The 14,423-nt window shown below is 38.2% G+C and overlaps 1 protein-coding gene across 13 annotated transcripts in view; it reads right to left on the bottom strand.

The window, feature by feature from the left end:
• tnikb (TRAF2 and NCK interacting kinase b) overlaps positions 1-14,423 on the bottom strand; it is a 65,863-nt gene that overhangs the window by 9,661 nt on the left and 41,779 nt on the right. For 8 of the 13 annotated variants that reach the window (XM_051882627.1, XM_051882634.1, XM_051882628.1 and 5 more), the window contains 15 exons: positions 12,888-13,052; positions 12,562-12,807; positions 11,614-11,723; positions 11,305-11,423; positions 11,119-11,216; positions 10,565-10,588; positions 6,886-7,067; positions 5,737-5,845; positions 5,281-5,427; positions 4,014-4,107; positions 3,600-3,788; positions 3,316-3,459; positions 3,057-3,191; positions 1,852-1,952; positions 1,444-1,593 (listed from right to left, as the gene is read on the bottom strand). In XM_051882627.1, the coding sequence (XP_051738587.1) occupies positions 1,444-1,593; positions 1,852-1,952; positions 3,057-3,191; positions 3,316-3,459; positions 3,600-3,788; positions 4,014-4,107; positions 5,281-5,427; positions 5,737-5,845; positions 6,886-7,067; positions 10,565-10,588; positions 11,119-11,216; positions 11,305-11,423; positions 11,614-11,723; positions 12,562-12,807; positions 12,888-13,052 (2,013 nt within the window). The remainder of the gene's footprint in view (positions 1-1,443; positions 1,594-1,851; positions 1,953-3,056; positions 3,192-3,315; positions 3,460-3,599; positions 3,789-4,013; positions 4,108-5,280; positions 5,428-5,736; positions 5,846-6,885; positions 7,068-10,564; positions 10,589-11,118; positions 11,217-11,304; positions 11,424-11,613; positions 11,724-12,561; positions 12,808-12,887; positions 13,053-14,423) is intronic. The other 5 variants (XM_051882629.1, XM_051882638.1, XM_051882640.1 and 2 more) reach the window with 3 other exon arrangements.

Raw genomic sequence — 14,423 nt, 5'->3', positions numbered from 1 at the left:
TTTCCAACAGGACTTGGCACCTGCACGCAGTGCCAAAGCTACCAGTACCTGGTTTAAGGACCATGGTATCCCTGTTCTTAATTGGCCAGCAAACTCGCCTGACCTTAACCCCATAGAAAATCTATGGGGTATTGTGAAGAGGAAGATGTGATATGCCAGACCCAACAATGCAGAAGAGCTGAAAGCCACTATCAGAGCAACCTGGGCTCTTATAACACCTGAGCAGTGCCACAGACTGATCGACTCCATGCCACGCCGCATTGCTGCAGTAATTCAGGCAGAAGGAGCCCCAACTAAGTATTGAGTACTGTACATGCTCATACTTTTCATGTTCATACTTTTCAGTTGGCCAAGATTTCTAAAAATCCTTTCTTTGTCTTGGTCTTAAGTAATATTCTAATTTTCTGAGATACTGAATTTGGGATTTTCCTTAGTTGTTATAATCATCAAAATTAAAAGAAATAAACATTTGAAATATATCAGTCTGTGTGTAATGAATGAATATAATATACAAGTTTCACTTTTTGAATGGAATTAGTTAAATAAATCAACTTTTTGATGATATTCTTATTATATGACCAGCACCTATATAAGAGATCCAGTCTCCGACTTTCTGTGAAAAAGAAAACACATTTTTTGAGTTTTCCTATATTTTAGGCATATATTTTTGATCTTGTATGTTTTTAAAAACATAAAAAACAACACCTATGTAGTTTATTAAGTTAATAAAAAGTTAGTAAGATATATACTGATAATAAATGATGCTGATAAACTTATGATACATTTCTCATTGAGGATCAATTTGTTAGAAGACATAAGTTGCGCCAGATGTCTTTAATAAATGTCTTATATATATTAAAAAATTAAGTTTTGATTTAACTAGTAAGGGTCCGACTTATGTCAGACAATTAATACGTATACCCTCGGTTCCACAGACAAGGCTTAAGCCTAGTCCCAGACTAAAATGCATGTTTGAGCTATTTTAACTGAAAGCAACTTGCACTGATGTAACTTAAAATATGTCAGTGCCAGTAATTTGTCTCAAGATGCACACCAGTAATATTTTTTCCTAAGGCATATTTATAAAAGCTACTTAAAAGCCCTAATTGAACTAAAGCCTAATCCTGGCTTAATCTAAACCCTGTCTGTGAAACTGGGCCATTATGTATTAAACAAAATCATGTATTTTTTTTGCAGTCCCTAAAAAGTTACCAGCCAACTGGAAAGGGTTTTACTTTTCTCACCAAAGCCATTTTTTTAACTTGCATTTGGTTTGAGTGTTAAATTTGGACCCTGTCTGTAATTAAAAGACACATATGTGATACAGACATCAACACTACAGTGCATGCCAGTGTCCCTGGGGAGGAGTCGTCCTATTTAAAGTCCCTTGGAATCAGGGTAAGGAGGGGAGAGCTGCCTCCGCTCAGGCCTGTCGTCACTTACGTGGGATGGAATGTAGATATCGTATGGATTCCCAGAGTCGACATCTATCACGTGAAAACCAACGCTGGAGCCATAGATAACCTTTAACCTCTGACCCTCCTCCACCGTCAGGTCCACAAGCAGAGGCTTGTGCTGAAGATCTGTGAAAGACTTTGGAGAGACAGAAAAGAAACTGAAAACATGACAAACAAGCTACTGAGGGACTACATTTACAACGAAATATGCTCTGTGCAGGAGTACTCTGAACGCTCTCACACTCACTAGGCACTATAGTACTAAAATAGCTACTTAATTTGCACATTTCGTGCTCTGCATTCTAAAGGCCTATTTTCTTATAAAGTAATGCAGTTTAGATGCTCTTTCTTAAAGGGGTAAAGGGGGTCTCTCTGGACTGGACATTTGTCTCACCTTGAAAGCCATGAATTTGTGGTATGGTTTGGGAGCCCAGGCATAAATCTCCACTGCATTCTTCAATGCAATCACCAAGAACTTAATCCTCTCATATTTGACTGTTGAACAACAAATACATGTGAAAATATTAGGATTTTTAAAAAGAAATTGGAATATACCAGACATACAGACAGACGGATAGATAGTCGGAAAGACAGACAGGCAGAAAGACAGAACGATAGATATATAGACAGAATGACAGACAGACAGACAGAACGACAGAGACAGACAGATAGATACTGACAGACAGAACGACAGACAGAACAATAGATAGACAGAACGACAGACAGATAGACAGATACACTGATAGATAGACAGATAGACATACAGATACACCGATAGATAGACAGATAGATAGACGGACAGACAAAACGACAGACAGACAGACAGACAGAACGAATGATAGACAGACAGACAGACAGACTGACAGATAGACATACAAAACGGCAGACAGACAAAACGGCAGACAGACAAAACGGCAGACAGACAGAAAGAATGACAGACAGAACGACAGACAGACAGAACGACAGACAGACAGAAAGAACGACAGACGGACGGACAGACAGACAGACAGACAGAACGACAGACAGACAGAACGACAGACAGACAGAAAGAAAGAACGACAGAAAGAAAGAACGACAGAAAGAAAGAACGACAGACAGATAGACAGATACACTGATAGATAGACAGATAGACATACAGATACACCGATAGACAGATAGATAGACGGACAGACAAAACGACAGACAGACAGACAGAACGAATGATAGACAGACAGACAGACAGACAGACTGACAGAACAACAGACAGACACACCGATAGATAGACCGATAGATAGACAGACAAAACGACAGACAGACAAAACGGCAGACAGACAGACAGAAAGAACGACAGACAGACAGACAGACAGAAAGAACGACAGACAGACAGACAGAATGGACGACAGACAGACAGACAGAATGAACGACAGACAGACAGACAGAATGAACGACAGACAGACAGACAGAATGAACGACAGACAGACAGAAAGAAAGAACGACAGACAGACGGACAGATGGATAGATAGACATACTGACAGATATATAAATAGACAGATGGATGGTTGGATAAAGTAAATTTAGATATAAAAACAATTATTTGGCCAAATTGACCAAAGGACATACCGACTTTATAATGGACACAACCCTCTAGTTCACCAACAGTAATCCATCCTTGTTTTTTTTCTACCTCAGGGTCATTGTGAAGTATCCTGTTTCTGAGCCATGACAGATAATAGACCCTCAGTTTATTCTTTTTGCCTGTGAAAAAAGAGGAATTATAAACCTCTAATTACATACAGATAATACAGAGATCTAACAAAACTAACTGAATAAACAAAACAGATCTTTGTCCAGTCAACTGGAGAGTTGATAATGAACTCACCTGATATGGTGACCAGGACATTGAGACCCTCCAGAACGTCCATCTGTTGAAAGCGCCTGCGGTTGATCAGATTGTAGACTTTGCCCTGACCACTGCGATCTAGTAACATGAGTCCATTTTCTGTTCCTACCAGCAGGTTCACTCCTATAATGATCAAAAACAAGCGTACAAACAATCTGTAGTTCATAATATGGATCTGAAGTGATATGAAGGCATTTATGCTACTCTCAATTAGGAACAGATGTAGAGTATAAAGTCATATAAAAGTTTGAGTTTGGACTCACCCCACAGTGCAGCACACAGGATCTCAGAGTTGAAGCGCTTCTTGTACTTGCGGATTTCCGGTGTGTCGCTGTGTGGCCGAATATTGGTGGGATTGACATTAACAACAGAAATTTTCCGAGCCTCATTCAGTCGAGCTTGTTCCTGTTCCTGTTCCTGCTCCTGTCGCAAGCGCTCGTCTGCAAAATGAGCTGCGTGGCCAAATAAAAAACATTATAATCACGGACTGCTTTTCTTTGCAGTAGGATTTTGGTGAGTGCTCTTCATATCATGTATGTGAAACTTTAGCACCCCCCTTTTTTTTTTTTAAATCAACAATAGGCCAATGCCAGAGCTGGCGCTCCATTCTGAGCATTTCCACTAATGAAAAGTACAACATTTCAGTGAAAAAGGTGCATAAGAGGTGGATAAGTCACCTGAAGCAGGGTTGTCCTCATCCTCTGTGGGGGAGGTCTGATACACTCGTGGGTCCACAAAAGGAGTGAAGGAGGCTTTAGATCCACTCCCAAACTGCAAACAAGGAGAATCAGGATGTGAGAAACAAGCATTCACAAACCATATAAACTGTCTCATCTAATGACTGACTGTAGACCACAACCGAAAAGTTTCCAACATGAACTAAATGCAACATTTGCACAGTTTTGTCTGCAGTTAGAAAAGTCCATTTACCGTAAAATGTTAGCAGGAAAAGCAAGCACTGCAAAAGTTTTTCAACTAATCAGTATTGTATGTGTGTTTATTTTCTTACAGATTTATTTCAAGATTGTCCAAAAGTTTAGGATGTGTAAGAATTTTATTTTTATGAAAGAAATTAATACTTTTATTCAGCAAGAACACATTAATTTGATCAAAAGGGACAGTAAAGATTATAAAATGCTGTCTATTTATCAAAGTATCTTGAATAAAAAGCAATACTGTTTATAAAAGTTAATACTGTTTCCAACTGTTTTCAACATTGATAATAATAAGAAAGTTTTGTGAGCACCAAATCAGCATATCAGAATGATTTCTGAAGGATCATGTGACACTGAAGACTGGAATTATTCACAGGAATAAATTACTTTTTAAAATATATTAACATAGAAAATAGCTATTTTAAATGTAATATTTCACAATATTACCGTTTTTACTTTATTTATGATCAAATAAATGCAGCCTTGATGAACATAAGAGATTTCTTTCAAAATCATTAAAAATCTTACCAACCCAACCAACTTTTAAACGGTTGTGTATTTGTGTAAATATTACACATTTTTTCCGAGTGAATTAATCTTGTTGACATGACGTTTAGATATTTTCACTGAAAAATAAGAAAAACACTGATTAATAAAACATTTTTGCAGTAAAAGCACAAAATCAGGCCACTTACGAGAAGGGAAAATGGGGCAAAAGGGAGAAAGCATCTTATTGACAGGCCACTGTCCTACATGTTTAAATGTTTCAAAAATGTAAGCTTAAAATGATAGCAAATGAAATAAAGAGAATAAATATGAACCAAACAAACAAACAAACAAAATAAAACCAAGGAAAGGAACATGAGTTATGACGAGATCTGGGCTTCAGTGAATCTACAACCAGATAAACATGTGCATCTGAATTGAATGGGGATTGATTAGATGTGTCGGGTTAGAAATTTGAGGGTTGGAGTGCAGGGTGGCTCTAACAGGCTTGTCCGTCACCTACTTCAGCCACAGAGTCCAGGTCCAGCCCACTAGAATGCCGCCCAGGGCCCTCGCCAGGCGAGTGGCTTTCCTGCACTAGATCGGGCAGATTGGAGTTACCGGGGAAACCATTGCTCTCGGCATGACCGAGCTTTCTTTCCCCAAACGTCTGCAGAGAGGAACAGAAAGAGGAGTAGGGCTACACTACTGCAGGCCCCTTGCATGGCTAAGCCATCTTGCAGAGATATTTGGGAAATGCACGGAGAGTGCCTCTGTCAGCAAGTGTGCGACAAGCTTGATCAGAAATTTTGTTGGAGAAATCAGAAGAAAGTGAAAGAAATACCAAAACATAACCCAATAAAACAAGGCTTAACCAAGGCAAAAATAAACATGAGTTGGTAAACTAAAAGAGAAATAAAACTGACACACTAGAGGAATGAGTGTAGGGAAAGGAACCGGTCTAGGCAGGTACACATACCTCTCGCATCATTAGGGTGCCGTCTTGTGAATTTTTGCCAAATGAATCATTGGCATGAGAATCCTCCTGGTTGCCCATTGAATCAGTGCCACCCTGGCCAGCAGAAGGCCTGTTGGGAGAATAGGACAAAAAAAATACACATAAATGATGAAGCTTTCTTTAAGATATTTTGTCAGAATCAAAAACCAAAACCAAAATCAGTTTTGTTTATTGAAATATATATATAATATAAAATATATATATATATATATATATATAAAATATATAATATATATATATATATATATATATATATATATATATATATATATATATATATATATATATATATATTTTAGATGAAAAGCTTAAAGGAACACTCTACTTTTTTTGAAAATAGGCTCATTTTCCAACTCCCCAAGAGTTAAACAGTTGAGTTTTACCATTTTCGAATCCATTCAGCTGATCTCCGGGTCTGGCGGTGCCACTTTTAGCATAGCTTAGCATAGTTCATTGAATCTGATTAGACCGTTAGCATCTCGTTAAAAAATTACCAAAGAGTTTCGATATTTTTCCTATTTAAAACTTGACTCTTCTGTAGTTACATCGTGTACTAAGACCGACGGAAAATGAAAAGTTGTGATTTTCTAGGCCGATATGACTAGGAACTATACTCTCATTCCGGTGTAATAATCAAGGAACTTTGCTTCTCGTCATTTTTTAACGAGATGCTAACGGTCTAATCAGATTCAATGAACTATGCTAAGCTATGCTAAAAGAGGTACCGCCAGACCTGGAGATCGGCTGAATGGATTAGAAAACGGTAAAACTCAACTGTTTAACTCTAGGGGAGTTGGAAAATGAGCTTATTTTCAAAAAAAGTGGAGTGTTCCTTTAAACTTAAATTAGAAATGTTGCCTTGGGTACTAAATAAAATAAGCTGAAGTTGAAGCACTAAAATTTCTAAAATAAAAATAAATTAAAAAGATAAAAAAACTACAATATAAAAATGACAAAAGCACAAATTTACTAAAATTATAAAAAATAAAAGCTAATTCAAAATATTAATAAATAATAGTATACAAATAATACTAAAATAAAACTATCTGACAGACTAAAAGAAGAAGAAGAAAAAAAAAAAAAAGAAATCAACAGTTTTGGTGCACTCACATAATGCGTGGAATATCACTAACAGGCACCGTTCCATCATGAGCCCCGCCTTCTCCATCCTCCTCCTCACTACTTTCTGATTCCTCACTGGATGAGGAATAATCCGTCACTTTAATGGGAGGCCGGTTGGTGTCGTCATTGGGTCGCAGCTCTCGGAGTTCTTTGGCCAGAGCAGTGAGGTCCTTTGGGGCAGGGAATGACGGGTCAGGTCGGAGAAGGGAGAGGAAGACAAAAAAATGGTGTATTTATCTGTAACATTACAGATAAGCATACCAAGTAAAACATTTTATAAAGCTTTACAACAAATCAACTCTGAAGGTGGGATAAAACATCTGCCATCATTTCGGAGAATGATGCACAACTGTATAAACCATCACGTGCACAAGTCAGAGAAATAATAGACCAGAACACATTGAAGAACTGAAACAGAACTAGGGGTTGTTCCTGAGGCCTGTGCCCTGCATGCAGAAGGTTAGTAGGAATCAGTAGCTCCTGCTCTGTGCCCGTCTTACCAGCTCCTCCTGTTGACAGGCCACCAGGCAGCCAGATAGAGAGAAAACATCACTGAGAAACCGGAAGTCAACTCTTGGGCTCTTATATTTAAACAATGATGCTTGAAAGAGATGCTAATTTCCAATTTTGACTGAATGTACAACCTGTACACCTGGAATATGACTCTGTAAACAATCCAGAGCATTTAAAGATGCCATGTTTCATTTGACACAAATGAAAACAAGCTTGAGGAATAGAAGTACAGTACATTCAATATGTTGTACTGTTGATTACCTGAGCAGCTGACGAAAATGTCTATCCAGTAGGGCTGGGACAATACAATGATTCTCGATACAAAGAATCTGATGCAATTGTATCGCGATTCTCTCTCAAATAGATTCTGAGCTTAGTTTTTAACAGCAAATGGCACTACGTGCTTTAGAAACAGCTGTACTCTGCTTGCTTCCAGTTCCTTTACACACACGACTTAAACTTAAAATAATCATTCATACATTTTGAAAAGGTTGAAGTGAATTACAAGGGTGTTCGCAGTGGGCTGTTTACGTTAATCTCACGTCATAAAAGCATTCTGAGCCGAGATGCAAGTATATTTAACCACTTATATGACTCATCCGAACACATGATCACTCTCCAGCACTCTTCTTCATGAGCATTTGAGTGTGCGGTTAAAAACTAGCCTAGAGCGCCATCTGCTGTTAAAACTAAGCTCTGAATTGATTCGAGAGAGAAAATATCAGAATCGATCCAGAATCATTGTATCGCAAATTGCAAATCGATGTATTGTCCCAGCTCTACTATCCAGTAGTCACAGAACCCAGGAAACATGGTACGCGACCAATTGTACGTCATCTAATACCAAAATGATATTGTATCTGACTCATGAAACATGAGCTTAACCAATTTCTGTGCAAACTAAATCATTCTTATGTAAATTGATGCATTGAATGTAATGTGACAAATATGTAAAAATGGGTTTACGAATAAATTTGTTGTAATAATCTGATCTGTATGCTATAATTTATGTAAGAATAGTTTTATAAAATAATTGAAAGAAGTTCATTCTGTTCTTGCTCGCACTTTAATGCATCAATATGCAAGAACATTTTTTCGAACACTTTAAATGACTTTCGATTAGCTTGTTTCGCTCGCAAAGACATCGCAACAATTTACACAAGAACGATTCAAGAAATTCATCAATTTACATAATAGTTTTGTAGTGATTTTCAAAGAAACTTTTAGATTGCATTAATTTGAATGCGACAATTTACGTAAGAATGGTTTTACAAATAATTTACACAAATTGTCTGACACTTTGTATGAATGATAGGGCTACCCTCGACTAAAGATTTTTCTAGTCGACTAGTAGTCAATATTTGTTTTAGATTTGAATCGGTTCATTTAAAAGTAGATATTTCAAGCTTTCCATAGATATATTTCTCATGTCTGTGAGGCAAGTATCTGCTATATTATATTATATTATATTATATTATATTTCTTATGTCTGTAAGGCAAGTATATGAGTTTCAGTTCATTTTTATGACACGCTCAAGTTCACAGAGACGGCAGAAAGCGCATCCTGTTTTCATTCTTTTACGAAAGTACAAGGTTTTGTTATTGTGAATTTACAGAAATAAAAGCAAACCATTTACAGTTTCAAATGTTGGATTATTCTTATCTGTATGACCAAAAATGGAGTATTTTAATCTCAATGTCATGCAGTAAGCGCGCTCTCCACACAAACACTTGGATATGCGCCAAATAATGGAGCACGTTTATCTAGATTAATGTTAGAGAGTTAGACTAGCCTACTTATAAGTTTCAAGTGATAAGCTATATTTGAGGACGATGAATCATGAAAGATAGGCAAATGTTTGGATTTCCTGCCATTAACGATCTGTCTGTGACAGACTGTGTGATTTTGTCACTTCCTGTGGAGTATTTTTTCTTTCTGCGACTAACCAACTAATGCCAATTTTGTTTGACTAAGCCTCTTCTTGTCGACTATTAGGGGGCAGCCCTAATGATAATTACAGTTTACGCAAAAAAAAAAGCTTCAGAAACCATTGAATGCTCTGTACTTCTATCCCTCACTGCTTTGTTTTTGTTTCATGTCAAATTAAATGAAAGGTTTTACTGATTAAGGTCAATTAAAGTTAATATTCTTAAAAAGCTACACAATTAAATACCCTCAATAAGGCCCCGTCCACAAAAATTTTGTATCATATAGGCGTTTCGTCCAGACGAATCCGACGTTTTCAGAAGGTGAAACCGCAATTTTTTCAAACCAGTCCCAGAGTGGATAAATCTGAAAACGACACCCTTGCGTTTTCGTGTACAGCCAATCCGTATATTTTGAGAAACGATGATGTCATCACCCCACGTGTCGACCCTAGTCTGACACCGCTAACAGCACGAAACAGCAACAACAACAACAATAGCGTACTACATGCTTGTGTTCGTGCTGCAGAAGCTACCGAAATTAAAATAAAGCTTTATTTCGAAGCTTTACTAAAGTTTGTATACAGCGTGCAAGGTATAAAAGCGCATGCTCCAAGTCTTATTCTTTGTTTTTAGTGTATCTCTATTGCAGAATTACTGCGCCACAAACTGATCTGGCATGTATACTACATCGTTTCGAGTCGTTTCAGTGGTTTCGTGTGTACGCAGATATTTCTTAAGACAAGGGAAAAAAAAAAAAAAAGATAGGATAGGGTAAGCTCTGGCTTCATGTGGACGTAGCCTAAGATACATAATTGCAGTGTAATTGCATAATTGGGTCCTTTTTTAAACAAAAAACATAACATTACATCTAAACAAAATCCATTTTCCTTGGCCTAGGACAGCTGTTGCCTAGGTAACAGTGAAAACTCTGAGATGGAGTCAAGGATTACTGACACTGTGAACGACTGTGACAAATTGGTGCGATGGAGAAATGTGCAGCTAATGATGGTGACTGACACGGCGTCTGAAGCTGTGAAGAAGACCGACAGACAGAAAGATTGGTGGGGAGTTAAGGAATGAGAGGTGGCATGAAATATTGATGAGAGAAGGATTGAAGACTTGAGGGCGAGTGACAGAAATAGATGAGACAGGCAGCGAACGAGTGCTTGAATGTAAGGAGCACGAAAATGGGCAGAGAGAGATGAAGTGAGAAGATGTCACTAACCTCATCTACGGCTTTCTTATAACTCTGGAGAATTGACAATAGAAAACCACGGGTGGAGGAACAATTGAGCGGATTAGACAAAATGTTAAATGAGAAAATGGTTAGTAACACAAAGCGGCACAGTCTTTATACCTCTGAGACAAATGTGAACATCTACATATCTAAGCTAGCTGAAGGTTATCGAAAGGTTATGAGTAGGTTAGCTCAAATGAGATTTGATTTACTGGTGATATATTAAAGACCCCATAAAATTGCTTGACAAGTTTTATTTGCTGCGTTGACATACTTTCTGCTGGCTTACATCTAGCATATAGATATGGATTAACAGCCACAACACTTTAATTTTGATTTAATGGAGTCTTTAATTGATGGTAAAGACACATTTGGAAAGAACATCAATTGGGAAAACAGTGCAGATCTTAAAGAGATAGTTAGTTTAGGGTTAGATATTTTCATTTTAGGCTTATCCTGGTCTTGGAAACCAGCCCTGTCAGAGCAAAAACATTTGAAGCAGTTACACTTTGATGATACATTTTAGGAAATGTGTTTCTCACCGCTGGTCGGCTGGGTCTGGTCACCTCCCTGTTCTCCTCCTGGTTTTTGGCCTTGGATTCTTGGGACACTGCTGGGGATCCCTCAGGTTTACTGGAGCCTGTGGGGACAACTGAATGTCAAGACATTGTGTGCAGAGGCCAAGTGTATGTGCTCAGGCTGAGAGAATAATCCAGAGGGTCTCTCACCTCCCACCCGGTTCCTCTCACTGGAGCCGCCCTGAGAGCTGGGCGTGCTAGAACTGGAAGAACTCCCACTGCTGGTTCTCTGGAGAGCCGACTCCATGGAAATCCGCAGGTCTGGGTTACTGTGGCAATGGTAGGACACAAGGAAGACGTGGAGTTTATCATTTCGATCATAGAAGACTGATTAACTTACTACTAGCAGTTAGAGTTAAAGGGGTTAAAGTGTCAAGATAAATAAATAAATAAATAAATAAAATAAACATACAGTATATATGTATGTAAGTTAGTGAAAAGTGTGTGGGATGTATAGACCTGGCTCGAATCACATGTGCTCCGGTTCTTGGTCCCAGTCCACCTGGCCCATTCCCTGGAGAATTTTTTCTCACCAGCGCAGGGGATATGGAAGTGGTCCTTTGGGGCACCTGAAGCAAGTTAACAGATGTTACTTTACTAAGATGCACTTTAGAAAAACAGATTTTTAAAAATATAGGCTTAGTTTTTTTATATCCTATATCACATGACATGCACTCTGTAGCAGTGGATCTCAACTGGTTTTGGTTCAGGTTTTCACATTGGGACATCAAGTGATGATTCAACACAGCACTAAACAGATCAGGTTACTCGTATAATGGTAAATAAAAATGTCCTTAAAGGGTTAGTTCACCCAAAAATGAAATTTCTGGAACGACACGAAGGCGAGTAATTAATGACAGGAATTTAATTTTTGGGTGAACTAACCCTTTAAAATAAAACTGAAATTATATTTGCCAAAAACTGCATAAGTTGTGCTAATTATTATTTAAATAAGAAAGGATGAATGACACAAACTAAGAAAATAAAATATGGTACAAAATAATAAATATGGTACAATCCAATGGAACCCACGTTTATTGTAGTTAAACATTTTCTTATATTTTTACAATATTTGTGCCAAAATACTGTAGAGTTTGATTGGATGCACAGCCTTTGACAAAAGATATAGAAGGTGTTTCTCCTCCCTTTTTAAAGTTGACAAGCGTATTAAATTTGCATAGTCCTAACTATCCTCGATTATATGGTCAGTTACATTTGATTATTATTCATATTCAGCAAGGTTTTTTGCTTTCTGGGACCTAATCAGAAAAGACCTGTAATCCACCAGTTGAGACCCACTGCTTCAGAGTGGGAAGAAAAAAAAAAAAAAAGAAAAAAAAAAAGGAATATTACTATTAATATCATTGGATTACAAGGAAAACCACACATTTCATCCCAGATTATCACCTTTGGAGGGACATCATCTTCCTGTCTCAGCCAAGAGCTGCGGTCAAACTTTTCATCTCGGCTGGTGATGCGAGGTGGTGGGGCCGGGGTTTCTGACGTAGGGTCAGAGTTCTGGCGAGGCATTGGAGGTCGGTGAGGTGACAGACCCTCTTGGAAGGCTGAGACGCCCTGAGAGGACTGATCATGCAGCGACTGGGATCCTGTCATGGAGGAGCCATGGGACTTCACCGAAACTAGGTGCGCCATCTGAATTAAGAACTTTGGGGTCAGTGTTTTTCACAACACATCTGAACTCTGTTAAGACAAATCAGGAGGTCAAGAAGTACCTGAGGCTCTACCGGGCGATGCATGGGAGGCGTCCGGGCCTGCTGTATGCCTCCACTGCTGAAGGACTCTGAGCGGGGAGGCAGGGAGGGATCAGAAATACGATTGGCCACTTTGTGCTGGAGAGCCGGAGAGCTCTGGCGGTTCTGCTTGGAACGTTCCTCAACCTGACAGACAGAGAGGATGTTAAGTGTCCATGCAGTTCTTCACAACCAATCTGTTTCCTCTTTGCTTGGGAGTCAGAAAGGACTGCGAAACTACAAAGTACAGTGGCTAATATGAGACAACACAGGATCTACACTAGGCTGTTATTATTCTAACTGCTATATTATTATTATTATTATTATTATTATTATTATTATTATTATTATTATTATTATTATTATTATTATTATAATATTGTGACCTGTAGCACTTTGAGGTGGTTGTACAGAGACTTCTCTCTGGCAATCTTATTCATCTTTAGCATTCACATAATCACCCAAGATTGTTTTTCAATCTTTGTCAAAATCCGCCTGTCCCAAATTCAAGAGATGGCCTCATTACAAGACATTTTAGATATTTTTAGACCTGTTCCCTGAGCTTGAATGAAGATAATCTTTTGTTCACTTCCGCAAGCCCAATTGAAATGACTCAATAAGCAAAGAGGAAACATACAACCAAATGACAGAAAAAGAAAAATCATCAAGTTAAAGACAGAAAGGAAACATATAGTCGATTATGTCCAGTATATTAAAGGAGATGCTGAAAAGTAGCTGTTTCTGAACAGCTGTCTCAAATTCAAACAACAAGCCTCAAAACTGTCATGCACCATTCACAAGCATTTCCAGACATGAAAAGAATCGTTTATAGCCAATCTAGAAGTCAAGTGTCCAATGAGACAGAAAAAGACATGTTAGTGAGAAAACCATGTTCATTTCTTCTCTGAGAATGGGAGGGAGGTTTGGATCTGAAATGACTCAGAGTCTTCAGAGCACAATTTATCTACAAGTAACACACAACCCCTTATCAACAATCCTTTAACTGTAACAATGTCTAAAGCACAGGTTCTCAACCAGGGGGCCAAGACTCACTAGGGGGTCTCAGCACACTTCAAGGGCGAAGCAAATGAATTAAAAATATAAAAAAAAAAAAAAAAAGACAAAAAGTTTACAATGATCTAAAACAGCTAAAAATAAAGATTTAAGCATAAATCACTGTTCATATTAGGGCTGCACAACATCGCTTTAGCATCGATGCCGCGATAGTCAGATCGCAGGATGTGCGATGTCAAGTATTGGGAGCGTAGTTGATCCATATGGATCAGACACCACGGTTCAAAACGCATGTGATTCTCGGATTAATTGCAAAGTTTAATCATCATAGAGAGAAAGTTTAGCATTTCCACAGGTTTTTTTTGTCCTGTCAGTTTAAACATTCAAGTGATTTTAAACCATTTGAGTGAGAAAGCACAAAAAAAACCTCAATTTGGATCTCGCACGCTGTTTTCTGTGTGCACCCACAGCACACGAACACCGAACACTGTTCCCCTCCACGTC

Source organism: Ctenopharyngodon idella, chromosome 23, assembly GCF_019924925.1.
Source record: "Ctenopharyngodon idella isolate HZGC_01 chromosome 23, HZGC01, whole genome shotgun sequence".
Taxonomy (NCBI): Eukaryota; Metazoa; Chordata; class Actinopteri; order Cypriniformes; family Xenocyprididae; genus Ctenopharyngodon; species Ctenopharyngodon idella.
The sequence above is the reverse complement of the archived record's forward strand: the minus strand, read 5'-3'. Positions and strand labels throughout refer to the sequence as shown.